The sequence below is a fragment of the Tachysurus fulvidraco genome, chromosome 1 (assembly GCF_022655615.1).
Source record: "Tachysurus fulvidraco isolate hzauxx_2018 chromosome 1, HZAU_PFXX_2.0, whole genome shotgun sequence".
In the NCBI taxonomy this organism is placed as follows: domain Eukaryota; kingdom Metazoa; phylum Chordata; class Actinopteri; order Siluriformes; family Bagridae; genus Tachysurus; species Tachysurus fulvidraco.
In genome coordinates, this window is record NC_062518.1 from 34401813 (window position 1) to 34429312 (window position 27500).

Sequence of the window (27500 nt, forward strand, 5' to 3'; positions counted from 1 at the left end):
CACAAAATTCTGCAATTCTCAATATCAGCATTAATGATGTTTTTTGCTGTATAGATAAAATAACGTCATTTTTTTTTTAAATTATTATTTCAAGGCAAAACAACGAAGCGTGTGAAAGCTCAGAACCGCACCCTAGCCTGTGCACTCAGCTTCAGCTGGAACTCATTATCACTCTAATCCTATCCATTTCAAGACCTTATTTCTCACTAGTCACAGCTCTAATTGCAAATGAAAGGCATAAAAAGGCATTAATTGCAAATGAATCATGAGTAATTAATTGTGTTTGTTGGCCTGTGTTTGTTTAGCTGAACTTGAGGCGTCATTGTCGTTGTTTATGAGAAAAACAGATGAATTAAACATCGAGAGAAACACATTATATGAATATGGATTAAGCAGCCCTCTTGTGTAATTAGTGATAATATGGAGACCTCACACACCATCGAAGAGTCGAGAAGAACGAAAGAAGAAGAAGAAAAAAAGAAAAAAACGTGACCGAAAAGTGGGTGCATTTTAAATGGGAGTTGATACTTTCCAAACAAATCTCGGATGACTTTTTTTTTTTTATGTTTAAAATGTACATAAATAAATACAGCATGCAAATATGAAAGACAACGATATACTTCGGTATTGTTTATAAAACACAATTAGCATTTTAATTCTAAAAATCGAGATTTATAAGTTCATCACAGGTCAGCTTCCTACAAGAGTAAGCGAGAACAAAAAAAAATTATTAACAGTCTTAAAACTGGAGGGGAAAAAAAAAATGTGAAGAAAAACGGTGAAGAAAGTGTTCCTATGGAAACAGGAGTTTGTACTGGGGGAATGTCCATTATCTCATCGTTTGATGTAGAGAGCTTATTGCAGTTGCACCATGGGAGGAAAGAGCACCTCAATAACTGTCAAAAAGGCTGAGACGGGGGAGGGAGATTGAAGAAAAGAAAAAAAAAAAGATAGAGAAAAATGGCAAGAGTATAAGGTCCGCATCATATGATTTGTAAACGTGATTCTAAATTGCTATCCTTTAGTGGCTTCATCTCTCAAAGCATGATGCCATTTTCTCCTACGGAAAAGTAACCGAGCTGCAGCAATCATCCACCCTTGCAACTTGGATATACAAAGCGTTGTTTGTTCCTCTTGTTTTCTCCGGGCCTAATTTTTACTTCTCCCTGTTGAAAAGGCATTGCGTTTGTCTAATCATTAGCCACACATAAGATTTCCTCTCTTTCGTTTTCTTCCCCTCGCTCCTTCTCTGTCTTATTGTCACTGACAAAGTTAAAAGTAATTAAACAATCTCTACAGCAGTGATTCAGCCCAGGGTGCTGTGTCTGTTAAATGTTTTAAGTGGCAATTGTTTGCTCACACAGGGCTTATTGTCCTCGCGTTTCCCCGGCTTTGCTTCGCAACCGCTGGAAAAAGGACGGACTATTTATTTATTTATTTTTTAACATGGATAGTTAAGAAATGTATTAGAATTAATGATTACTATACCCCGACAGCTAACACTATATGCTCCAGACTGTGTAAAGAGTGCTTTTCTGATCGAGTTGGCAAATTGAGTGAATCATATTTGATAAAATAAACCTCTGTAACCATGGTAACTCCGCCATGGCCTAGCATTATGCAATGCAGTCTGCAGCTAATTGGACAATGACTGATGTTTTTGTTTTGGCTCTCGAACTGCAGCACGTTGAAATGAAACACTGAATAAAACAAGGTTGAAGTGCAGAATGAAAGCTTTCATTTATATACAAAACGTATAGGAAGCACATCCCTTTTTGCTGATTATATGCTGAGACATTACGTAGAAAATAAAACAGTGTATACAGAGACATACACACAGACACACACACACACAGACACACATATAGACACACACACAGACACACACACACACACACACACACAGACAGACAGACACACAGACAGACACACAGACAGACACACAGACAGACACACAGACAGACACACAGACAGACACACAGACAGACACACAGACAGACACACAGACACATAGACACACACACACAGACAGAAAGACAGACATAGACACACGTATAGACACACAAACACAGACACACCCAGACAGACATAGACACACATATAGCCACACACAGACACAAACACAGACACACCTAGACAGACATAGACACACACACAGACACACACAGACACACACAACCACCACCACTAACAGGATAAGAAAAAATGACCACAGAAAACACTCGTTTCTCAACAATGAACTATGACTAATTCTAATTACTTCTGTATATGGCCAGACTTGTCTGAGCTGACAGGAAGCAAGCCCTTGGTAAAAAAGCATGGTAAGCAGAAAAGCATCTCCAAAGAAGTTAGCATCAAACCTCCAGGCAGACCTGTTACTTCCGTTTCCCTTTGAGCATACACAGTGCACATTTTAGCTGCACTTCTCACTGGAGTCTCTTCATTTCTTGCTTTTCATGAAGTGTTTGTTTCATGTTTGACTTTTCTTCTTTCTTTAAATGTTTTGGTAATTGGTCTGCTGTTGACCATTTGAGGCAGAGATACAGTCCCAAGCACGAGTGGCAGATTTTCCAGGTCTGATTGATATGTGAACCACGAGGCTCACCAAAACTGAATGCTTAAAAGATTGGAAAAATGTCACCTGTACTCCCTAATCTTCAACCAATCTAGAAATTCTCCTCTGTCCTCATTTTTCAAGAGATTTCACTTATAACTACTTTTTTTCATACCATTCTCGGTAAGATGAAAAGCAGCAAATCTGAACGTGGGTGTGAGGACACCCCTGGGGGTCACCAGGAGGTAGCAGGAAAACTTGGATTTTGACAGAGTGCATAAAATCCTCACCTAATGGCGACACGAGCTAACTTTCGATCAGCAGTTAATCAGTGTAGTTTTATGGTTTATAGTCGTCACAGTTGGACTACTAATTTGATATTTAATGAACAAGCAGAAGTATAGAGACAGTCAAGGTTGGACCTTATCATATCCTCTATCCAAACCCAACCATATCACTGAGTGAGTAGTCCAAATCACATTAAACCGGTTTATGATATATGAATCTGAATCGGTCCAACATTCAGGGTTGTTAAACAGCGTCATTCTTGTCGACAAAAAGGTTACCAACTGCTGCTGCTCTATTGACTGCTGTGTATGAAAATTCTCTATATGAGTTGTCCAAAATACTCAAATCAGCCTCTCCAGCACCATCAGGCATAAGCCACAGACATCACTACTGATATTTTTTATGTTTTAAACATGGTCTTGACGTGCAGTGCAGCTGTTTACTGGATGTGTGTGTGTGTACACATTGAGTGCATAAGAGTGTGCTGTTTGACATGCGTGTACCTGCACACGTTTTACAGATGACCACCCCGAGGTTAATGGAGGCCCACTCAGGATAGAAAGCCCGGCAGTCGGCGCAGCTCCTGTTCGACTGGTTGAACCAAATCTTCTCGGCCACTTCGTAATTGGACAGAGTTTCGACGATTGATTCCTGCACTGCCTCGATCCACTCATCCCTCTCTCGCTCGGATTCGGCTGTGAAGCTGAAGCGATTGATTGCTTTTAAAAACTTCTCTTGTTAATGTGTATTTTATAAAGAAGGTGAAGACACTGGAAAGCTTAGGGTTTTTGATGTAAGCTGTTAGGGAGAAGAGGCAGGGGAAAAAAGACACAAAGAAAGGACAGGAAGAGAGGTTGAGAGAGAAAGACAATGAAAATGCATGATAAAGTCAGAGAGAGAGAGAGAGAGAGAGAGAGAGAGAGAGAGAGAGAGAGAGAGAGAGGGAGAGAGGGCAAGACTGAATGCTAGTTCATTTTTCTTCTCCATGCTTCTGTAAGTGTCTATGACAGGGTGTGTATGTAAAATGTTCACCATAGTGAACAGATATAACCTTTCAAACGTGCTTTTTTCCTGATCTGAAGTGATCAAATAACCACTACAAATACACTACCTTCTCAGCAGTAAGGATTCAGAATCCATTTTTAATTCCCAGAACCTCCATGGTAATAGATTTAATGAATCCATGCGATCCAAGACAAGAATTTATTTCTGATGCTTCGTTTTAGCAATAAACTCCAATTATGTTGACAATGCTGACACTGAACTACACACACATATCCCTTGATAGTTAGCGAGTACATACAAGCAGATCAATGAAAGTCCAAAAAAATCTGAACCGTTACAACTCAGTCGGATGCAATCAGAGAAGAAAGGCGGTTTAGCTCGGTTGCACCCAAATGATTATACAACGTTTTAAAAAACAAAAGAAAAGAAAAGAAAAGAAAAGAAAGACAAAAAGATTATGGATCAGGCGGATTAGATCCCCAGCAGACACGGTGCAGAAGACAACTGCTCCTCAGGGGTCAAAGTGTCTCAACATTACTGTGGGACTACTTCAGTAAAGATGCTGCTTGAAAAAGGAATGGAAAGGGTAAAGGAAGGCAAGAGAAAACAGATCAATAACGAGTGAAAGTGGCTCCAATTGCCATATCAAAGAAACAGAACAGTAATGAGCGAGAAACTGTTTGAGGCGGAGAGGGAAAAAATAAATAATATTTAAAAAAAAAAAAAAAAAAAAAAGAGAGAGAGAGAGAGAGAGAGAGAGAGAGAGAGAGAGAGAGAGAGAAAAATACACAGCGGGGGAGTGACTATAAAACGTGTTACCAAAACAGTCGAAAAAAGGATCAGAAGTGTTTCATCTGGCACTAATAAATCTCACACCATCGAGTTCAGCTATCGCATACTCTGGTTAGTCTAAAGTACAGACAAAGACGATTTCAAAGCTTTGCATTTGGCACAAGTTCATTTTAGTCTGCTCTTTAATCACACTTTCCATAAGTTGCGCTGCTAGATTATTAAAATTGAGAGGGAAGGATTCTGACACAATGCTACTTTGATAGACTGAAACGAAGAAACGCTTCTGTTCTCACCTCACACACTCCCGGGAAAAATTCCTCGACACTAAAATCAATGCAGCGAGACACCGAATGCGTCATGACTATAAAGTGTTATGGTACATCTGACTCACATTTACACCGTGTTATCTAGCTAACGCTACGGCTTACAAGTTCTCTAATCCCAAAATAGCAGTAAAATGATGGGTCTTGTGGAAATATTGACGTCCTCTACTTCGAAATTAACATAAAAATACATTGCAAGAAAATGCAAGTAAAATCCTTGTACGTTCGAGTAAACCTATATCGTACATCAAATCTCCAAGCTTTACCCTTATATGAGAAAAATATATGATTATTAAGCTTTTCTGTGGATATTAAAGAAGCTTGCTTAGAAGCTTATAAATATTTAAAGGTCGTTTATAAAGACGAATTTTATTAATATATTGAGGGATTTACCTACCGGTTTTATCTTGATAAAAAAAAGTTAGTGGTTTTGATCACTTTACCCAAACTTTACAGGTAACACACACACACACAAAGATACACTCACCAGAAGGATTTGAAAGGAGTGTTGATCTCAAAGCCTTTGCGGTCCACGTGTTTGACACAGGCAGTCGTCAGATCCACCACGGTGATAGCCAACCCAGTGTTGAAGTCCTTGAACAGAATCACATTCACAACATTATTCTGTTGCATCAGTCAAGTGTCACGTTTTTTTTCCTCCTAGTCATCATCCATAACTAAAAGTCTTGTATCAGATCTAAAGCATGGGAAGGGCTAAATAGTCTGTAGCACCTCACAGTGTGTGCAAAGCAGACTTCAAAACATGATATACTGTATAAGCAAGTTTTGGAACAGCGTATGCATCCTTTACAGATTCAGCCACCGAGTTACACTAAAAGTCTATGTGAGCCTATCACTCCTCTCACAAGGACACTAGCCAGTCATAAGCATTTGTGAGCTTATATATGAGGAAGAGGGCTGATGGTGCTGTCCTGAGATGGAACATAAGCTGAAGCATAAAAACACAATTTTTCAGGTTCATGTATCTCAGAGGAAGCATGTGGTAGCCTGAGCCGGCCCTGGTGTATTCGTCACATAGTAGAAGATAAACTTGATTTAAGGTTAGACACATTTAGGCACAGTGTGTATTTAAGCATGCTTCATTTCTTTGTGACTGCAGATCAATAACGTGTTGAGCTATGAGCTCAAAATTCACCAGCATCACAGCTAGGTATCTGATCATGTAAAACAAACGTCTACTATGCAACACCAGTGATTCTGACCCCTTCTGCTCTCTGGAGCTGCCTGATCTATCCTGATGCCCTGCTTCTGGTTGCAATTTCATCACTTGAAGGCCACTCACTACTGCTCAGTATATCGCCTCAAAGATAGACTAAAGATGTATGTGATTACTATGGATGGTACCACTTAGAAGCCATGAAGATGGCTTTAGGGCTGTAATTGACATGTAATTTGCACTCAGGCCTCAATCAGCGAACAGCCATTAATGTCAACCAAACCGACTTCGTGTTCAAACTGGAGTGAGTTTCCTTGTTACACAATCGCACTCATAGACCATATAGTGTACAGTTAGAAGGGAAATTATGAGGATCCGTTCCCTCCTGTCATTCCAGGGAGTTTTTTCTTGCCACTTAAACAGTTTTAAATTTAAAAAATATATAACCTGAATTTATGTATTTCTGTGAAGCTGAATTCTTGTAAGCTCTATACAAATACCATTAAATTGAAATAGATCAATTGAATAGATCACATTAATCAGAACACAGAAACTCCAGCCTAAAGTTTAATGATGACAGATGACTATATAAAAGAAAATGACCTATTTTTCTGACACTACAGAGATGTTAAACAAACAAGATGACCATCATCATCATCTTGTCACACTAATGTGGCTTTAAATTAAATAATTCCGATTGAGTACTCTCCATATGTTTGCTACATAGCGTATAACAAATGTTATGGCACTGTAGCACCTACATATGATTATGCATTGGACATGCACATTATGAAAAATAATACAAGGCCATGAGACGTTTTTTTTCCCCTGTGAATCCTAAATATTCAAAAGTTGCATTCCTTTTTTTTTTTTATTTTATTTATTTGAAATATTTAAAGTGCATGAATATCTGGCGAATGTAATCTGTTCTGGCAGCCCTACATTACACCACTGCTTCATCATCAGCTGTTTTTAACCTAATGAATAAAGGATCCTGCTTTTCTACACATCTTTCCAAAGGTCCTCTGAGCAAATGATCGTGCCGATTTAAGAGGTCTCCCCGGACCAAGCAAAACTTTCAGATTAATGGTCTGCTGTGCTGAAATCTAACCCTGCATACACTGATGTTTGTTTGAGTTCTGCCAGCTCTCAGGGATTTGCGCAGGTAGCTGAGCAGAGGATCGATGCGGCACTAAACGGGGGCCAAGCGGTGGCTGCTTTTGTTTGTTTGCCCGTGACTCTGGTTCCTGTGGGGAAGCACGGGGTGACATCTGATCAGGGCAGCAGAGCCGACTGCAACCTGGCCTCCAAGAAGAAAGGGAGTGGAATAGAGAGACCTAGCGGCGAGCTCGTTCATCTTGTTAAATTAAATACTCCACTCCGCTGAACATGAACAGAGTCGCCCACTTCACTCTTTCTCTGGCTCCCTCCCTTGTTCTCCATCGTCGTGCTCTTTCACCTTCTCTCCATCCTTCAATTCCCCCTCGCTGTCTTCACCTTTCTCAACATTCCCTCTATCATTGTCTCCCTCCATCTACCTCCCTGCTCCTGTGTCCCGCTCTCCTTCTATTCGAGCGTTGTGCTGGCTGTGGAGGAGTTTTAAAACGAAAACAATGCAATCAATTTCCATTTATTCTGCCTCTTATTGCTCGCCCTCGCCTTCTCCCTATCAATTAGCTGACGAAGAGAAATTTCCTTGCATAATTAAGACAAAGGACCTCTCTTCACGCTAATGTGGAAAGTAATGAAAGGAAAAGATAATACATAGAGCATGTGTGAATGTGAGAATGAGAGAGTGTGTGTTGGTTATATAGAATCATCCTCCTAGTCTTTGTTTATTTGGAAAAAGAAATCATTTGGTTGTGCCTGAAAATACAGTGTGTGTGTATGTGGCCACATTTTTAGAACTTAGTGGGGACCCACTTTAGCTTTTCAAATAGAGAGATTTTCCTTTATGGACAGTCAGCACAAGCAAGAGTAGAGAGAGTGTGTGTGTGTGTGTGTGTGCGCGCACGAGTGTGTGAATTGTTTTATATAATAAACATTGTTTTATATAATAGTGCGGCTCAACTGTCCCCAAAAGGGCAAAAAAATATCTGATAGGTTCATCCTTTAGGAGACATATGGCTAGTGCCCATTTGGATAAAATAAAATAAAATAAATAAACAAATAAACAAACAAACAAAAACAAATAAATAAATAAATTCATTTTTAGAATTCAACTTTTATTTCTTTTTTTTTTTAAAGGTAAAGAAATGGAGATAACGTTCCCTTCTGGAAGGTCCTCATAAGAATAGTAGGACAAAAATGTATGTGTGTGTGTGTGTGTGTATACATACACAAGCTACAGCATACAATGTTTGTCCTTAAGGCTGGTTTGCCTTATACACAGTGGATGCACAAGTACATTTACACACATAAAAAAAACAGGCTTTGTCTTCAATACAGGAATGTGATAGCAAATGCGCGACTGAACTAAAAAGCTACCTGGTCTGTTTTGCAGAGTCGGATTTTGGTTCCCGTGAGGCTGAGGTAGATTTTGCCTTTGTGGCCGCGCAGCTCCACGTAGCCGCTCTTGCTGGATCTGAGCTTACAGGGCATGTGGGAAACGGATGAGCCAGACTTCAGAGCAGCCTGCAGCACCGCCAGCCATTCCTGACGCTCTCCTGAGGGTGTGACACACAGGAGGGAAAGCTGTTACGAATGTGTGTGTGTCTCTCTCTATATAAGCACGCATCAGAGAGAAAGAGAAAGATAGAGATGGAGAGAGCAGAGATATATTGGGTCTCATTCTCCCAGGTGAACAGTATGCAAGTGCATACATGTGTAAATATATTATATGCTTTCTTTAAATACACTTTTCCCCATGTATGAATAGTGAGACATGGTGACAGCAGGGAATTAAATAGAAGGGAAGAGGCCTGATATTGCGTGTTATAGTTTTGCAAAGTTTCAAAATTTGCAAATGAAGCCTACCCGCAAAAAGCCCCTGTGTATCATTGGGTTATGCGCGCGCGCGCGTGTGTGTGTGTGTGTGTGTAAGTGAGTGAGAGAGAGAGAGAGAGTGAGAGCGTGTGTGTACACAAGTTGATTGGATGCAGAAAACACAAGATGTCCCTAGAAATTGGTTTAAATGGGACCACAGGGGCTCCCACACACTAGCTGAGAAATATTAACAGCTGGATGCCCCAGTCTATGCAGGTCTGCAACACCTGGTTTCAGAGAACAAGAACAAGAGAGTGAGAGAGACAGTGACAGAGAGAGCGTGAGCAGGAGAGAGGGAACAGGTTAGATTATATTAACACATCGTAAACTTGTTTCATGAGAATATTTTACTTTCTTTGGATATTCTAGTCTTGTGCACAGTCTGAATCAAACCAAATAATAATAACAACAACAACATTTGCTTCTTGTTATGACAAGTTTTTAACAAAATAATACATCAAATTGTCCAAAAAAAAAAAAGAAAGAAAGAAAGAAAGAAAGAAAAAATACACAACAGGGCTGAATGTGATCAGATGCATAATGTGTGCCAGGCTTGTGCCCTGGAGAGGATTCAAAGCAAACCGATTTTTAATCAGTGCCAACCGGCTAAAACACAAAGCACAAGAATGCCTAGCCCAAGGAGGCTCTGCGGGCTAACGCCGTGCCAACGCCATGCCAAAAAGCTAATGTTCAGTGCTGATGCTGCCACAAAGCCAGGAGCCTCCGCCCTCTCCACCACTGCACAGTGAGATTTTGGCATGTCACAGCTTATTGCCATGTGAATGGATAGGGTTTAGACCTTAACCTTCTGCATGAGCAGGCAGGAATAACAATCATAGCTCAAACTGATCTGATCCTTTTGGGATATCGCGGCAATTGTGAATACACATCATTTGCTGTACGGCTGAATTCACCAATCAGGGGGGTCAGAAGGTGTTACAGCAGCAGCTCTGGCGACAGTCCGAGTCAAGCCATGGGCTCATATCTATACACTTTTTTTCTACGATGCTATCTCTTGTACAGTAATGACTTGTTCACCGGCACCTGGTGAAGAACAAAGAAATCTAATAATCATAGATACTCAGAAGTTTTCTGCAAGGACATGTCTATTATTTATAAAAGGAGACTCCAGTTTCCATAGCAGTATAGCTGTGTCCCAAATGACATACGATATACTATGCACTTACACCATGTACTCTACCAACTAGTGGCTGAATTTTGATAGATTTTTTTCTTAACACACATTCTACATTTTCCCAGGTTATTTGTCCTTTGCAACATTTTTTTAAAGGAATAAAACCACTATATGATGGTTTATTCCGTACGTAGTAACCTCACTGATATCACCAAAGCTTTCAATATCATAATCCCTGTAACAAACCAGAACTTTTTAGCATTTTCTGTAGGTATGCAAGTTGTAGCTTTAGGTGTTTAGTAAAATTGGCACACACAGACACGCACACACACACAAAAATAAAATGGCAGAAACTATTCCTTTGCTAATCACAGCAGTGTGGCCTTCAAAAGGACATCTTTTGTACATTCCGCACCCTTCACCTGTAAAAAGGAACGTCTTTAAACACTATCTCTTTTTAAACTACCTAATCATTTTTATATCCACGGTTGTACTTTAAATGAGTTTTTCCCAGGTGAAAAATACGTAACAAAATTAAAAGAAGCGTACATTTGAAGGAATTACTCCAGGCACAAGCCATGGTACATTTTAGAGCCTTTGTGTGTGTGATCCAAAAATGAAATGCAATAAAAGCATGCCTTTAACCTTGTCATATCGGCTTGTTTTAGTATAGTAGAAAGTGTACAAAGTTCAAGTGCAATGTGTAGCAATCTATTCGCAATCTAATATTTTCATGCATGTCGTTGCTACCGTAAACACAGCAACACACACTGATCGACTGACCGCTGGTATTTGGGCTGAAAGATATATTGTGTAATAATTGCTATAGCTACTCTGAAAATGCCAAATGCCACAACATGCAAATGAGTGCTTTAAAAATAAATAAATAAATGCAAGAAAGATATTTCGCTACTGTGCGTGAGAATCCTGACTAATCGCCGATGTTCCAAGCGAGTGTTCTGTGGGTGTTCCAACAAATCAAGGCTTTTGCATTATTTAACAAGCATCAATAATTCAGGCCAAAATAATGCAGGTTGGTCTTTAACCGTATCGTATTATGCCTTCCCTAATGTGTTTTTAATCTGCTATAAAAGCCGTTGCGTAATACGAGTTTTATACCATGCTATGCAGCTTCACTTGAAATGGAACACACAATGTGAGTTGAGCAAACAATGGGAATATACAGCATGGTTTTATGCCCGTGGACAGACGTGATACTCGTGGCAGATGTGCGTGTGTGTATTTGTTGGAACGTTTGGGTGCTGTATTTTTAAAAAATGTGCTTATTTATTTCTCGCTCCCGCCACACAACTGTTTTACAGTCACAATACCAAAACAATGCTATAAACTTTGCTTCGTTGTCGCTGATGTTCACCTGGGGAGACCTCCACACCTGCAGCCTGGCAAAAACACTGCACAGCTGTGGACGATCCCAAACACCCATACATATTCCTGTGCATCTAAATTATTCACCATGTGCTCTCTCGCTCTCGCTCTCTCTCTCTCTCGCTGCTCAGCCATGGCCTTTTCCTTTTTCTCTGTCCACCTCCAACCCTTACACCCACTCCCTTGCTCTTTTCCTCCATCTCTTGTGTTTGTCTTAAGATTGATGACTCTCTCAGTCTGGTATAAAGCTCTTTAAAGATGCATGAGCTGACCAGGCTGTCTCTCTGTCCTGAACACAGTCCTGACGCTAATGAAAAAGCTTCGCTAACCCCTCATCTAGACTTACGGGGGGCGTCCGAAAGATCCATACGTTGCAATATCAGGGAGACAAAGATACATTTTAAACAAGACCTAAAAAAAAAAAAAAAAAAAAAAAAGATTTAACACCCAGAGCCTCAGCAGTGGCTTTCTAATCTGCAGTCTGGAGCTACATGTCGTGCCTGCTGACAAGTCCTGACAGAGAGATGGGGCTTTTATTTGCTTTATAAATTGGCACGTTCGCAGACGACGCTGACTTTCCCTGCAAGACATCACGGAAATGATATAAATAAAGCTCCCGGCAAACCCCTCCAACCCTGACTGACTATAATGCACTCGGGCAGGACATTTAATGCACATATTTAAAATCATGCCATAATCATCCTTCATCATCTTTGTCGTCATTGCGTCAGCACCGTGTTACGGCTCAGCGTGAAAGCGTGTCTACACTCTGTTGGCTGGCCGACTCCAAACAGTGGAGACGGGGAGAGTAAAGCTCTCATTAAACCAGACAAGGCCCCGGCTAATCGAAGGAGATGAGCAGTGAGAAGAGCGCACACACCATTCTGTTTGAGAATGTCTGGTGGAGAGAGACAGAAAGAGCGGCGAGGAGAGAAAGGAGGAGAGAAAGTGATGGCGCAGCAAACAGGAGGGAAGCGACGTGGTGTGGAGTAGAGGAGATTGCATTCTCGTCTAGCATAGCTGAACTGATTGCGCGATTGCTTCTGACAAGCATTTCAACAGATGCTCCTGTACAGAGAACAGAGCATTATTACAGAACAAAATTAGTTTACACAAAACTTACTCCTAATAGAAGCTTAAGTAGAATTTCCAGTAAACATAGTTTGGTGGAAGATTTTCAGGAGGTCATGGAGTGTAATGTATGTATAATATATTTATATATATATTAAAACCTCTAATAAGAGTAGAATGTGTGTTACCAAAATTTGTGGACACTATAAAACCTCAGGGAATCTCTTAGTAGCAGAAATGACTTCTGCCTGTCTTGCTCTAGCATTGGAAAATTCTACATGGCCTGCATTAACTTGGGAGAAAGTTGCCCAAAGATACATAATCTGTTCTGCCATCTGCATCTTAATTCTTGACTGTTTCAGTTCTGCCCTTAGACTTAATTACAATATAGTCTCAAATGAACATCTCTATGAACAGGAAAAGTGAAGTACAGAAAGAAATGTTAAATTTATCGCTTAGGGTAATGACTCATATGCTACAGCAGCAGCAGACACAGGATAAGTTTATATTTATATATATTGGACGTAACAATATATATTTATTTATTTAGTGTGTGTGTGTGTGTGTGTGTGCAAAAAAAAAGTAGTTTTTAAACTTGTCAGAGTATAAAGGCTTTCCAGGATGAGATTTTATAAGAAATATCAATCTGTGTGGATTTGATTAAGAAATAGATCACAGTGGCAATCTGAGACATTTGAGAAAATCATCTCTGCACCCAGACAATTTCTAAAACAAATTCAGGTTCATTTTGGTACTCTACTAGAGAATCACCAATGAATGAGAAACGCCTGAAGTTTAACTAACTTGTGCCTCCCGTGGAACATTGTGGGCGAAAATACAGGAGTGAAGACACAGTGGGAATGAAAGAGAGGCTGGGAATGAGGATGAGCTACGGGATAAATAGAAAATCTCACCTTCTTTTTCTACTCGAAAAACAAAGGTTCTCAATGAGGTGACCACCTCAAACTTATTGTCTCCCAGAGAGCGCACCTGCTTAACAGCTTGGAGAGAGAGCAGTCCTTTAGAGTACATCTCCTGCAGAGAGAGAGACAGAGAAAGAGAGAGAGAGAGAGAGAGAGAGAGAGAGAGATTCAGTCTCACTACTTAAAAAGACAATCACATTCATACTCCTCCCACACACACACACCGCTGGCATCTTCACAGCAGAGTAAAACCCAACTCTCCTACATTGCTAAAAGAGTGATGGAACAGGAGACACACACACACACACACACACACCCTTACACTTTAGATCAACATCCTGTTTGTGTTCAAGCTCTATGTGGGAAAAATACATACATAAACACACACAGGTATCTAGCTGGCCCAAATACTAATACTTGAATCCTTCTCCAGCAAACAAACATCTCACATATTTCCAGCTTGGAGATTCACAGGGATTTCAGGAAGAAACATGACTTGCTTAGGAAAATGGGTATTTGCTCTCGCTCTGTATGCTTTAAACTAACTCGAGTAAGAGAGACCACTAAAAAGTCGCCCCTGTGCCCTAAACCCGAGCCTCAGATCTGTCTGAAAGTTGCTTTTTCCAACTCTACCATGGAAACCTCCATCTCCAGGAGCGCAATCAGCAGGCAGTTTCAGTCTCCTCTACATATGAACTATGGGCTACTGAATTTTTAATCTTGCTGGAGAGAGACTGATTTGTACATTCCATCTGCCTCTTAATTATAATGATGACCTTGCACTATTTCTGGACTTTTTCAATCCAGAAATAGCAGAGATGATTGAGTAAGGGACTCCCTCCTTAGTGAGCACAAAATAAATGGAGGCGCGGTGGGAGGTGCAAAATGTGAACATGAGAAAGCAGGGGTGTGTGTGTGTGTGTGGGGGGGGGGGGTTAAACATATTGCAAGAAAATAACTAAGGGACAGAGAATGTAGCAAACATGCCTTAAAATGCATGCAAAATGTAGAAAGGAAAAAAAAGGGTAGGGGGTTGGGGGGGGGGGGTTGGGGAAGAGGGTCATGTGGAAGGCCATCTCCACAAATTAAGGCATGATGTTAACAGTGCGGCTACAGCTAACCCTAATTATGGCGCGGGGCGGCCATCTCCTTTCCGTGGGATTTCACTCTCTCTTCAATTTAGCACTTCTCCCGTTGCTACGGTGCTAGGGCCACGAACTTAGCAGCATTCTAATGAGTCTCTCTCCATCTAAATTTGGACGGAGGGGAAGAACAGAGGAGCGAGGGATGAGTGAAAAGAGAAAACGAGCACATCTTTTCGGAAGCTAAGTGCCGATAATTAGCTATCTGGGTTAACGTTAATTACACATTTTAATTGTTATTTTGGTGGTCACGGGGACAGGGCTGAAACGCTGAGCGAATGTGCAAACACAAGAAACAGCCATTATGAGTTTTAGATGCAGTATGTGTAGGATGACAAACGATACAGAACACCAACATGCGAGCGTGTAAGAATTGTGGATGTGCCTTTATTTAATAAGAATGAGCTCCGACACTTGATATATGACGAGGGATAATGACAAAGACTGTGTCAAAGGAGTCTGCATTCAGGACTGCATATAAACTGTGCACACAATGTGTACATGTGTGTTTGCTATCCTGCGTGTAAGCGGTTTTGCGGTGATTAATTTGGACGCATGACAGGAAGACATTAAAGCACACGGCTCTGAGACCTGCTTAATAAAGACGTTCCATGCATATGTGCTGAGAGATCCTACATGAATGCAGTAATGTGTGTCTGTGGACAGCATTGTTTGTCATAGATCCAAGACCAAATTCACCATTTATTTTATAATGGCTAAGATTTGGGAGCAGGAGTGAGTCCTGGCACCAGCCTAATTGTACAGGTTCTACACGGAGAGCACTTTTGCCTTTAACCTTGCTCATTGTGCAAAATGCAGTTGCTTCTATTCCACTGTGGAGCCACAGAGACACCACTTGGCCGTGCTGAGATACTGCAGGCAAAAACAGACCAGAAAAATGCAGATTGTGGTTCCTTTGGATCGCGCTCAGAGTTCTGAGTTGTTCCTTTATTTCGAGCATTCATTTGTAAATGTTGCCAGGAGCAAGCCTGGTGGAAGAGTCATTGGCCCTGCATAGACACTGCGGTGAACAGAGGCAAGATGACTAACCTCTAATGCAGATATGCTAAAAGGCACAGCGAGGACACTGCAGAAAAACCACAGCAGAGCACTTTCACATGGTACTGGAGGCAACTTTAAGAAGAAAGCTTTGCCTTAATTCGGTCCCAGACAGAGAGCTAATCCTATCTTCAAGCCTTTTCAACCTTAATCTGAAGACAGGTGACATTCTAAAACCCTGATTTATACACACACACACACACCCACGCACACACACACCACAAAATCATGCTGTCAAACTCTCATAGGAACTGTGAGATAAGGTTGATGTAACTGGCGGGAAACTCCAGAGGGAACAGGCTACTTAGGCTCTTGGGGCCATAAACAGAGCTGGCGTGAGTGTGAGTGTGTGTAGGTCCCTTCTCCCACGCCTACTGGAGTCCGTGGTGTTTGATGACATCACCAGGTTATGTTGGGGTGAGAGGCAGCTGTCTATGTCTTCTTGGTTTCATCAGCTTCTTCAACAGAGAAGTGAGAACAATGGTGTGATCGTGAGGCTACAATAAGGAGGAGTAGCCTCGCCTTTTTCAAAAAAAAAAAATGTAACATGTCAGCAACATTTACGTGTCTGCCTCCATCAAATATAATACATCAATTCATCAAAATAAGATCATGAATCCTAAACTGGACACTCTGTATATGCATGTAACGTGTAATGTACAATCTTTTACATATAATTTTTACACATGCGGGGAGTAAGGTTTCGTGTTAACGTTACCATAACAACGAGAGGCTCATGAGTCTAGCAGCAGTATGTTCAGGTTCTTAAATCACACCGTTTGCACTGTTTTGTGAATCATTAAAGTAGCAGCAAAACTTCACCCTTGTGAGATTTTCTGACAGACAGCCAGAGGAACAAATTACACAATAAAGATCGGCCGCGTTTTGTATTTGCCCGACGTTCGCACGCATTATCCAGTCTTCACGCGTCTTCTCGTGTTACTAATGCAGATTCCACCCGCAAAAGCAATCAGACATGCAGCTATTAATGGATTATTAAAACGATTCAACACCACGTTCAAGCCGATTTAATTCGAATTGGCCTCAATTGGTTTCTTCTTCTTAGATGTGAAAAAGCATGATTTTGTTGTTAGAAACAAAGACGGTTGAACGTAAAGGGGTCCTGAGTGGCGCAAAAGAAAATCACAAGTTTGAATCCCAATGAAACCATTGTCACAGCCAGGAGTCTAAGAAAGCTAAGCTGGCTGTACTCTCTAGGCAGAAACAAGGACATACTTACTGGTCCCCATCAAGCACAGAGTTTGTGAGCTCATGTTTGTAGAAAAGGGCAGATTGCGCTTCCAAAGTGTCTTATGTCTCCCTGTGACGCAGCACGAGTGTAAAAAGATGCTGTTGGCTTCATGTGACAGAGCAAACACACGTTATCCTTCACCCTCTCCAGCTGTTAGATGTCACCTGATAATCATTTGGAAATGGAAGAGCGCAAAAAGATTGGTGGAAAACATAATCTGCCCAAACATCAACCAACAAAGAGGAGTTAAATCACATTTTAAAGATCGGTTTATAGCTGCTATATTAGATAACTTTGCTTTTAAGGTGTGAATAAACGAGAAGCACAGAAAGTGCTAAAGAATGTTATGACCGGGGAAAAGAAAAGAAAAAAAAACAACTTCCTCTTAGACATACAACCACGAGCAAGAACTATGAGCAAGAGCATGTCAATGTCCTAATATATCAAAGGGCAGGGGGTAGGGGGGAAACGAGGGACAATACAACACTGTAATTAACGAGTGATTAACAAGCGTACGTCACATGAAGTTAATATGATTGACGCAGAAGAAAAAGTGTCAGGAGAGAAAAGAGCCTTGCATGACTGCCTATAATTCCATTATGCAAACAGATTCAAAGAGAGAGCAGCAAACCAGTTATACATAAATAACCCCAGTTATTAACAGACACACCCACATTGAGCTCATTGCACAAAATATAATGAAACGGGACATAAAAATAGCAAAATAGCTAAGAGAGCTAAGTGAATCTAAATTCAGTTCTGTTTCACTTGTGTACTACTTTTTACAATGCATGTGGTCACTAAGTAGCTTTACAGAAATTATGATGTAGATATAGATCTCTAATGAGCATGCCTGTGACCTGGGGCAGGGGTGTGTGCGTGTGTGTGTGTGTGTGTGTGTGTGTGTGTGTGTGTGCGCGCACGCTAGGGGGTTCGGGTGTGTGTGTGTGTGTTAACTTCCCAAGAGGACAAGAGGAAGAAACTTTGTGAAGATATAATGTCGCTGAGCTGCAACGTTTTTTGCCCTTTTTGCTTCCTCTTCTCTCTTTTCTCCAGTGATAAGCACAATACTAAGCCTGCTTCTTCCTTAAGACGTGCAGGTAGAGAGGGAGAGGAAAACCAAAGCACCGTAGAGATAGAAAGAGCAAAGTGAGAAGAGAGGGGAGAAAGAAAATACAAAAAAAAAAGATGCTGATGGAAGCAGGAAGCAGTTCTGCTGCTGACCCTCATTTATAGGAGCTAAATAGGGCTAAAGCAGCGTAACAGCTCAATGCAGACAGGTGCTCAGCCTAGCATGGAGCAATGTCACCTTTCCCCACAAACCCCCTCTATCTCTTTTTCGCTTCCTGAAAAAAGGGTGGCATGCCTTTATACTCAACAATGTCACCTTCGTCTACCGCTTTCGACCGCACTCGAATAGTGGCGCTGCTATGTGCTCACGATAAGCCCAATGTTTAAAAGATGGAGAGCTGGTGGATACGTTTGACATTTTACATGCGAGAAGATGGCAAGTCATCATAAAAACGACTCACTATGGAGTCATTTGAAACACTCTCTCACTCACTCATTTTCTACCGCTTATCTGAACTACCTCGGGTCACGGGGAGCCTGTACCTATCCCAGGCGTCATCGGGCATCAAGGCAGGATACACCCTGGACGGAGTGCCAACCCATCGCAGGGCACACACACACACTCTTGAAACGCCTAAAAAAATAATAATAAATAAAAAAAAGGAAGGCTCTCGTGGATTGGCAGGAATTTTTATTTTATTTTTTTTAGTATTTCTTCCTTGTATCTAGACTCCTTGGCGTACAGAATTTACCATTTAATTACTGTAGTCCGTGGCCAATTTGTCATCCTCCTCTACCTCATCCATCACTGCAGGGGGAGCACTACACCACCACCACCACCACTAAGCAGATATGATTTGGGTGGTTGAACATCCTCGGCCCTGCGGTGACGCTGACCTTGATGCAACCACATTTTAATGACATTATTCTCCATTTCCACATTTACTTTCACCCTTGTGATGTTCATTTATATATTTATCTCTCATACAGTATTGTTAAATTCAAGTCAGGCTTGCCAAACGGCTTTGACAAACAGCAGTCGAGGAGAAAAAGGAGCAACGTTTTGAGCTTGACAAGCTCACCAGCACTTCCCCCAAAGAAAACAGAATTGGCATCAGACCTTTTACTTATTCAGAGGTGTTTCTAACTATATAACCATCACAAAAATGTAGTGATAATATATCAGCTTGACAAGCCAGCTAACAATCAGAGGTAGTGAACCGTTAACTGGCGCATAAATGGTGGCCGGCTTCTCTTACCGCAAACAGAAGGCCTGTCAATTATGAACTTTTAGATGACCATTAACTGGCATACAAATAATTGAGACGAATGGCTTAATTGTCTTTTCTGTTGACTTGATGCCAGTCATTATACAACTGTAACTCTAACATATTTCTGCACATACACACCAATTTCTCAATAACACACAGATTCCTACTGTTAAAAAAATGAAAAGAGGAAACCTAGCATAATATATCCCCTCTCAGATCCGAACAAGGACTCTAAAGGAGTCTTTTACTGATGGCATGTGAAGCAGCTCCTAATACGAGACGTAACTAAAAACCTTACAGCGGATATTAGAGAGTATTACTATCAAATATATATTGTAGATAGAAATGATTATCACAGTAATCATCCCATCCTCCCAGCCAGTATCTTTTTTCAATAAACTCTCTAAAATGTCCTAATTGACTTGAACTCATTTACTTTCTACAGACTTTCTAAACTCCAGAGAAGTGAACTTGAAGCCATTTCTTGAAGTTTTCAATATAAAGGTGTTGACTAGCAGTGTATAAAACCTATTCCTGAAATAGGGTAAAGAAAAGCCTACAACTAAATAAAGAAATATTGTACTGTTCTAAATAATACAGCACTTTGTAGCTAAAATGTCTAAATGTTATTGTATCAGAAGCAAACAGTTACATTTTGTTTATAAATAAAAGACTGTGTGTAACTACACACTATATATGATCCGATTTATATACATACCGACCAGTGTTGTGCTAGTTACTAAGAAAGAGTAACTGGTTAACTGCATTCAAAAAGTAACTCAATTACTGTGTTGATTACGCACAGTTATTACTGCATTAACGCATTACTGATAAAAGTAACTTTGTAGTTACTTTTTTAAAGAAATAATGAGGATATTTCCACTTTGAGAAACTCGTCTTGCTCTCGCCTTGACTCGCCATTACTGCCACACATACTTGAATAAACGGAAACACGCCCACAGTGCGGCGTCTTCGTGTTTACAGCGGTTGGCAATGCGTCCCTGCTGTAAACAGGTTAGGCTGTAGGCTACACTTCAGCCAAAATTAATTCATTTAAAAAAAGTAACGGACAAATGTTAATTTATTTAAAAAGTAACACGTTAGAGTATTAGTCACTGTCAAAAGTAACGTGTTATTTCCCAACACTGATACCGACCCACCCACACACACACTCACTCTCACTCACACTCACACACAATAGTAAAAGAACCACATTTGACTTGTGAGCTGCATGGAGAAGTGGTCTGATGTGGGGTTGTTGAGGGTTGCAGTATTTTGTGAGAACGACATTATCATGAGATTGGGGTTGAGGGAAAATGTACGTGGGAAAATGTGCATGAAAATAAAATGTGCCGCGGTTTATTAACTTATTACTGTCTTCCGGTCTGAAACCACGCTGAAGCAGTAATGGAACAAGTGCAGCACTATCACTTGTTTGTGTGTAGATAAATATGTGCAGGTGTCCCCTTTTACTAACCTTATCATTGTTATAATAAGTAAGATTCTCGCCATCAAACTTGACCCATCTTTTCTGAAAGACCCGATTTCTGAAAGTGAAAAATGGAGAAATTGATTAAAACAATAGAAAAAATAAATAATGAAATAATGAAATAAATAATGAAATAAACTAATCCAAACACTCAAATAATTCAAAGAGAAAGCACATTGTCTGCCATCAGTTTACAACATCAGTGTGATTGTTTTAAAAGTCTTGTGTAGCTGTAAAAACCACAGACAACTACCTAAATAACCAAAGTCGGTTTAACACCACTTTACTAAGATCTCAAATGACCACAGAGCAGAAAAATAGGACATCCGTTAAAATAGCTGTGAAGACACCATTTCCGCCGAAAGAAGGTAAAATACAGAACCCGCTACAAAACTCAGAAAGAAGCCGTAGATGAGCACTGAACTGAGTCACAACCATAAGCAGCTTATTATTAGTTTCCACTAGCAGCCAGCACTTTCATTATGAAGTGTCTTGGCACTATTGCAGCCATTGTGTACTTTTCTTTTCGCTTAATTTCATTTATTGTCAGTTTTCTAGGAAATAAGAACAGAACCAAAAGTGTAGAATACTGTAGTTCCAAGTCTCAACTTTGAGAATGTCTTGAATCTAAATAAAAGAAGTGATATGAACTCACGAGGGTTCATACGAGACCTCTTGACGAGGATTTCTAATCTCATCACCACATAAGAAGTGAGCACATGATGAAGGTCTTTGTGCTGTAATGGTATTTGGAAATACCAACTTTCTGTCTAGAACAGACGCCTTAGACCTCAGTGGTTTGGGGGAAGCTAATTATGAAACAGATTTACGATGTAAGGCTAGTACTGACTACTGACCACAGTTTTCAATCTTAACACGATGTGAACGATAACACAAAATGTTTTAAGGCTTGTTAAAGACAGAATGTAGCAAACGAATGATTTCATTTTCACCTGCATGCATTAAAGGCTAATAGCAAATATTCCACACAATGGGAAATCCCATTAACAAGTACAAGGTGATTCTAAATTTTATAGCTTTTTATATTTATTTCTGTGTTGTTGTTTTTTTGTTTGTTTTTTTTATTAAATTTACTAAACTTCTTGTCCATTTTCTTGCACCTAATTTTGTGGAACATTCACAAAATAAACTAGTTCCTCTTATCACTTATAAACAGCCCTCTCACCAGCTTCTCTCTTTTCACTCCTCTCTAAAACAATAAGACACAAAACATAACTTGTGTTACCAAGAAGTTGCAAAGCCCTTTGTCCTGTAGAACTTCCCTTGTCTAAAAACCTTACAGCTTATAAGCTTGACCTCAGACTTTTGAATACTGCTGAAAAAGGTCCAAAGAAAGAAAGAAAGAAAGAAAGAAAGAAAGAAAGAAAGAAAGAAAGAAAGAAACTGCTCACAGAAAACCTCAATTTATATGTGACATTATTTATTTAAATGTTGTGAAGTTGAAATATAGAAATACTGTGCATGAATATAAATCCTGATTGAGGTATTCAGAACAGAATCAACACCCTCTGACTATCTGAGAATTAAAACAGTGCTGAATAATGCAGCATAGTTCACTGTATACTTATTTCAGATTTGCCCCACTTTTTTTCATTCATCTGCACCATTTCTCACCCTTGAGGAGAGAGCTTGTCCAGCCAGCCCATTTTCAAAGGCTGTTTAGGTTGTCCGTAGAAGCAGGCGTAAGGTGATATGGATGATTGACTGGGATGAGGAAGAGTGTGTTTCACCAGTCGAGAGAGAGCATCCGATGGCTCACGACAAACACCGGCTGAATCCACCTGTAACGTGGCTCCAGTCGGTGGCAGTGACTGCAAATTTGCTGTGCTTGAAGAACACACACTGGCTGGCTCCTGATTAGAACCGCATGGCTGAAGCAAAGCATAATCATCACTGAAGCGCTTGCTTGTGCTTTCTAGCACCTTTTCTTGCTGCTTGGCCTGCTGCTTCCTGAATTCACAAGAGAAAAGGAAGTGTGATTGTGTATTCGTACACATGCATATATATCATGACAGAGACATATACTTGTTTATACATATACATATTTATTCGTTTTATTTCTTTTTAACAATCAGCATATAGCAAACGGTTTCTTCTTTAATTATCAGTGTCTGTAATTGTGAAAATAAAAAAGCAAGTGACTACCACATGGTTAACATGCAAGTTAAAACACTACCTCAATTTTTTCTGTTGCAGTTGTTCATTGGTGTCTTGGTTTAACATTCCCTTTGTATCCACAACCTACAAAAAAAAAAGAAAAGAAATAAGAGAAAGAATAAATAAATAACTGAATGAATGAATGAATGAATAAATAAATAAATATATACACGTGTATATCATATATACACGTGTATATTATATATACACGTGTCGAAACAAAACTCAAATGGTTTCAGTACCATTATAGAGCAGTGATAAAAATGTTACTGAAACTGACATAAACTCATCAGAAGGAAATGAGAGCAATTATAATGTGTAGCGTAGTTTAAAAAAAAAAAATCACAAGCAGACATAACATCACTGACCACCTGAAAATGTGGAAGCATTTTACAAACTGTCTAATAGGGAAAATGACTATACTTAATACAACAGCATATTTTTCGGAATGAAATTATTCTTACATTTAAAAGTAAAAATCAGTATTTCACTAAAATCTATTTAAAGTCTGCTTAAGTCTGTCATATTAAAGTGATAAAAACCTATAATAGCAGTTTTTATGAAGCAGATTGTTCAGGGTTTTACTTACTAGTTTGTTTTCTGCAATGGTGTCATGGAAATAAATCTCACCATAGGGACTGATGTCCTCAGATGTTAGTGTCCCGTGAAAAGGGGCTAAAATACAGAAATGCATTTAAACTCATCATCATTAGCATGTTCTGCTCGAATTCATGCCCAAGAGACGAGAAGAGACAAATAACGAGATAAGATGAGAAGAGACAAGACGAGATGGGAACAGACGAGACGAGATGAGAAAAGAATAGACGAGAAGAGACAGAGAGAGCAACGCAAGGGCCTACACTGTCCTTTAAAAGAGTCATCCGAACAACAAGGCTATAGCTTAGTGGACTGGTTGTCAAGGTGACAAATGAATGTGCTATCTGGTCGTTGACAGTAAAGGGCAGCAGAAAGTCCAGAGCGCTCCTTACAGAAGGACACACACACACACACTCACGGAGCTCATAGACAGGACCACACCACTAGATAAGGCTAGACCAGAGGGGGTCTGATCTACACTGCAGTATGTTATCTACGAGAGACACTGTATCAGATCACTTAGCCCAGTAGCACAGGAGTCATTTCAGATCGGTGTCATCATTTATCATTATCTGCAGTTGACCTTCTGACTGCACACAATCTCTCTCTCTCTCACTCATCTGCACCAATGCAATACCCATTAACAGAGAACACTATCTATCTTCATCATGCAACTTGCCTTAATAAAGTAATTAGAGCAATATTTTAAAAGGTACTTAAATAACCATGAAGAGCTGCTGCATAACTAAATAAAGGTAAATTAAGTTTTCGATAAATGCCAGAATGTCGCTGTTGTAATTCCATAAACTTGAAGTGATCCACATCATCATCCATATGCATCATCTGTGTCATACACTAGCCAGCTCTCTTTCTTTCACTTTCTCTCATCCTCCAGAGCATAGAAAAATAAAATAAATAAATAAATAAACAAAACAGGGGGCTGGAGATGTATATTAGAAATACAAAAACTGCAATATCCCAGCCCTCTTATTTAAGGCTTCAGTTCAATATTCCCTGGTCCCAATTCCCCAGCCTCTATGGTAGCTGTCATGCACAAACAGTTGGAAGGGAAGGGTCTCTACAGGAAACGGAAAGCACCTCTCCTTGTACATTTATGCACGCATCTGCAGAGCCACAGAACAACAGTTTTCAAAGCCGTCTGAAACTTCACGCAGTTTTGAGAGTTTGGCAAACTAGGCCTCGCCGTATATGAGAAGATGACAAGCAGCTTCCGTCGAGACGGCAACAGCACTGGTCCTGTCTTCCTCCCATGATGGACCCTGTACCGTTGCCGCATTTGGTGGGATTAAAAACGACGGAGCCCATGATCATGAATAAAAAAAAAAAACAGTGCATAAATAAAAAGCAAATAAAGCAGAAATTAAGTTGAGCGTACCTCTCTGACTGCTGCTGCCGCTGGGATTGTCGATGCTGCTGTACTGCTCTGTGCCGGCTTTCACAGACGCACTGCTATGGATCAGTAGATTTATTAGTATTGGTTTCCTTACATACATATATTTACAAGCTTCTGCAACCAATTTCAAAGTCTTTTATTGGTTTATACAGTGAAGAGGATCTATTAATTACTGATTCTGAAATAAGTCTTTCAAGGTTTTCCCCAATCAGGCTAAGCTACTCAGATACTACATACAACAGCAAACTGAAAAGAACTTCCAATAATTCCACGATTCTTTCATTCTTCTTTACCTCTTTTATAGTGGCTGGACTCGTGGTGCATCCAGCCATTCACACAGCCATTGGGCATTTGGTTTAACCTATTCATCTACATTCATGTTCCTGGACAGTAAAAATAAACCCAGAGGAAACCTACATGAACACAGTGATTATGAAACCTCACACAGTCATCTAAACAGGATCGCACCCAAGACACTGAAGCTGTGATGCACCAATGCTACCCAAGGATTCCAATCATGAAAGGTTTCTGAAGGTTTTCAGTAATCAAGGTCGTATACTGACCCGACCACCTGTCCATTCTTACAAATCTGTCAGTTATTCACATTGGAAACATGACCCTAACGCATCAATTTAACTGCTTACTACTACAATTAGTCAGTATGGAATTTTTACACATCCTATACATTTTAGACAAACATGCAACAAATACAGTAAAATGGTTTCAAATCAATGCTTGAAGCAGTATTTTGAGCCACAACATACCAGTCGAGCAGTGGGATGACGGTGCATTCTGGGATCTCTGGTACAGGCCTGTGTCGTAGCTTGTAGGAGCGTGTGGGCCTTAAACATGAATCTGTAAATTGGCTACTCTCATATATATCATTGTCCACCATTACTCCCTGGAATCCAACTGAGCAACCTTCATCTGTTACACCCGAGACTGTCTGTGCGATGGAAGGATTACTAGCACTTATGTCCTTCAAGAAGTTCTCCCAATCCGAGGGCAGAGAGTGTGAGGAAAGCGACAGCGATTCGTTGCTGCTGGCCATAGAGGGAGCTTTGGAACCTGAAAGTGGCGCATTGTGGTGGGTTCGTGGGAGTGTGTGGGAGACAGTGGAGATAAAATCAGCATCATGCTGAAGCCATTTTTTTTTACAAGTCCCTGTAGGAAGAGTCTGGCTTCCAGGAAATCTGTTGTATCCAGTGTTTGTCTGTGGATTCTGAGAGGAGGTTACTCTCTTCCCTTCCTTAAGAAAGATAGTTCTTGGAAAGGGAACGGGTTTTTTCTTCACTCCATCCATCTCAGAACCATGGATATGTTGATTATCACCTGCCTTGAGGATCTCGAGGTTGTGCAGGATCCTCCGCCGATGGCCGGTGGGAAAGTGAGCCACTTGAAGGAGCTTTTCCTCATCAAGGGCCCTGCAGTCTGCCAGGGTGTGGTAGCCTGCCTGAGCAAAGCTGGTGGCATACTGAGGCAAGTGAAGGCTGGAGAGCCAGACAGAAATCTTGTCACTCGGGTCCAGAGGGGAGGAGGAAGTAGAGTCAACCAAGCCTTCACTGGTCATGGCAGTGATGGTATAAGCAAATTGACCTGAAGAGTTGGTGCCATGAGTAGAATGCTGTCTTCAGAAAGGAGCAACACTCTCTAAAATAAGCAAAGAATTTGTTACTGAACAGAAAAAAAGGATTTGTAATGAAGGTTACAACGACAGCATGTTTCTCATTTTGTTTGACAAGTGCCAACTTTTTACCCATTGAGGCCCAGAAAACATAATATACCGATATTTTAAAAGGCAGAGTTAGTTAGTATGTGGCATTCTACTGATAAGAAAACAGCATTATGAAATTTTCAGTGTTTTTGTTTAGAGAAATAGAAAAAAATTATTTTAGAAAAAGCTAAATGTCAGACTGCCATCCTGCACATGCCACTGGAGAATTTCACATGTTGTTAATGCACTAAGACAATCATGGTTCTGATAAACACACTATCAGTGTTTAGCAAGACCAGTTTGTTAGTTTGTGGTGCATAATATCTTATTTGACTACATGTTCCCTATTTAACTCAAATCATTTTTTTTACTCCAAATTGCCAGACTATGACTCTCACTGTTCTGCCACTGAATCCACCGCTATGGTGGTAAAAACAACGCTGCCAGTGACTATTTTTTTAATAAGATCCAAGTTTACTATTAAGCAGTACTTCCACCTCATCAATCCACACATGAGTACTTGCTTAATTTGTTTTTCTTTGAGAACCCATCGTGGCCATTTGTGACTGTAGTCAATATAAAGCTTCAAAGTTACTTAAGATGAGCAAATGAATGAAGGATCTTTCAGTCATGATGGTGCTTTCCACATTTCCCTTACTCTACCTCTCAACATT

At 40.3% G+C, this 27500-nt stretch overlaps 1 protein-coding gene across 2 annotated transcripts in view; it reads right to left on the minus strand.

Moving 5' to 3' along the window:
• The window catches only part of arap2 (ArfGAP with RhoGAP domain, ankyrin repeat and PH domain 2), a 76457-nt gene that overhangs the window by 44546 nt on the left and 4411 nt on the right, over positions 1-27500 (minus strand). The window contains exons 2-11 of one of the 2 annotated variants that reach the window (XM_047815550.1): positions 25877-26762; positions 25095-25165; positions 23691-23776; positions 23121-23185; positions 22559-22894; positions 20912-20981; positions 13631-13751; positions 8627-8805; positions 5450-5556; positions 3346-3545 (exon numbers count right to left, since the gene is read on the minus strand). In XM_047815550.1, the coding sequence (XP_047671506.1) occupies positions 3346-3545; positions 5450-5556; positions 8627-8805; positions 13631-13751; positions 20912-20981; positions 22559-22894; positions 23121-23185; positions 23691-23776; positions 25095-25165; positions 25877-26682 (2041 nt within the window). In that variant the 5' untranslated portion in view covers positions 26683-26762. Of the gene's footprint in view, positions 1-3345; positions 3546-5449; positions 5557-8626; positions 8806-13630; positions 13752-20911; positions 20982-22558; positions 22895-23120; positions 23186-23690; positions 23777-25094; positions 25169-25876; positions 26763-27500 lie in introns of both variants that reach the window. The other variant, XM_047815549.1, reaches the window with a different exon arrangement.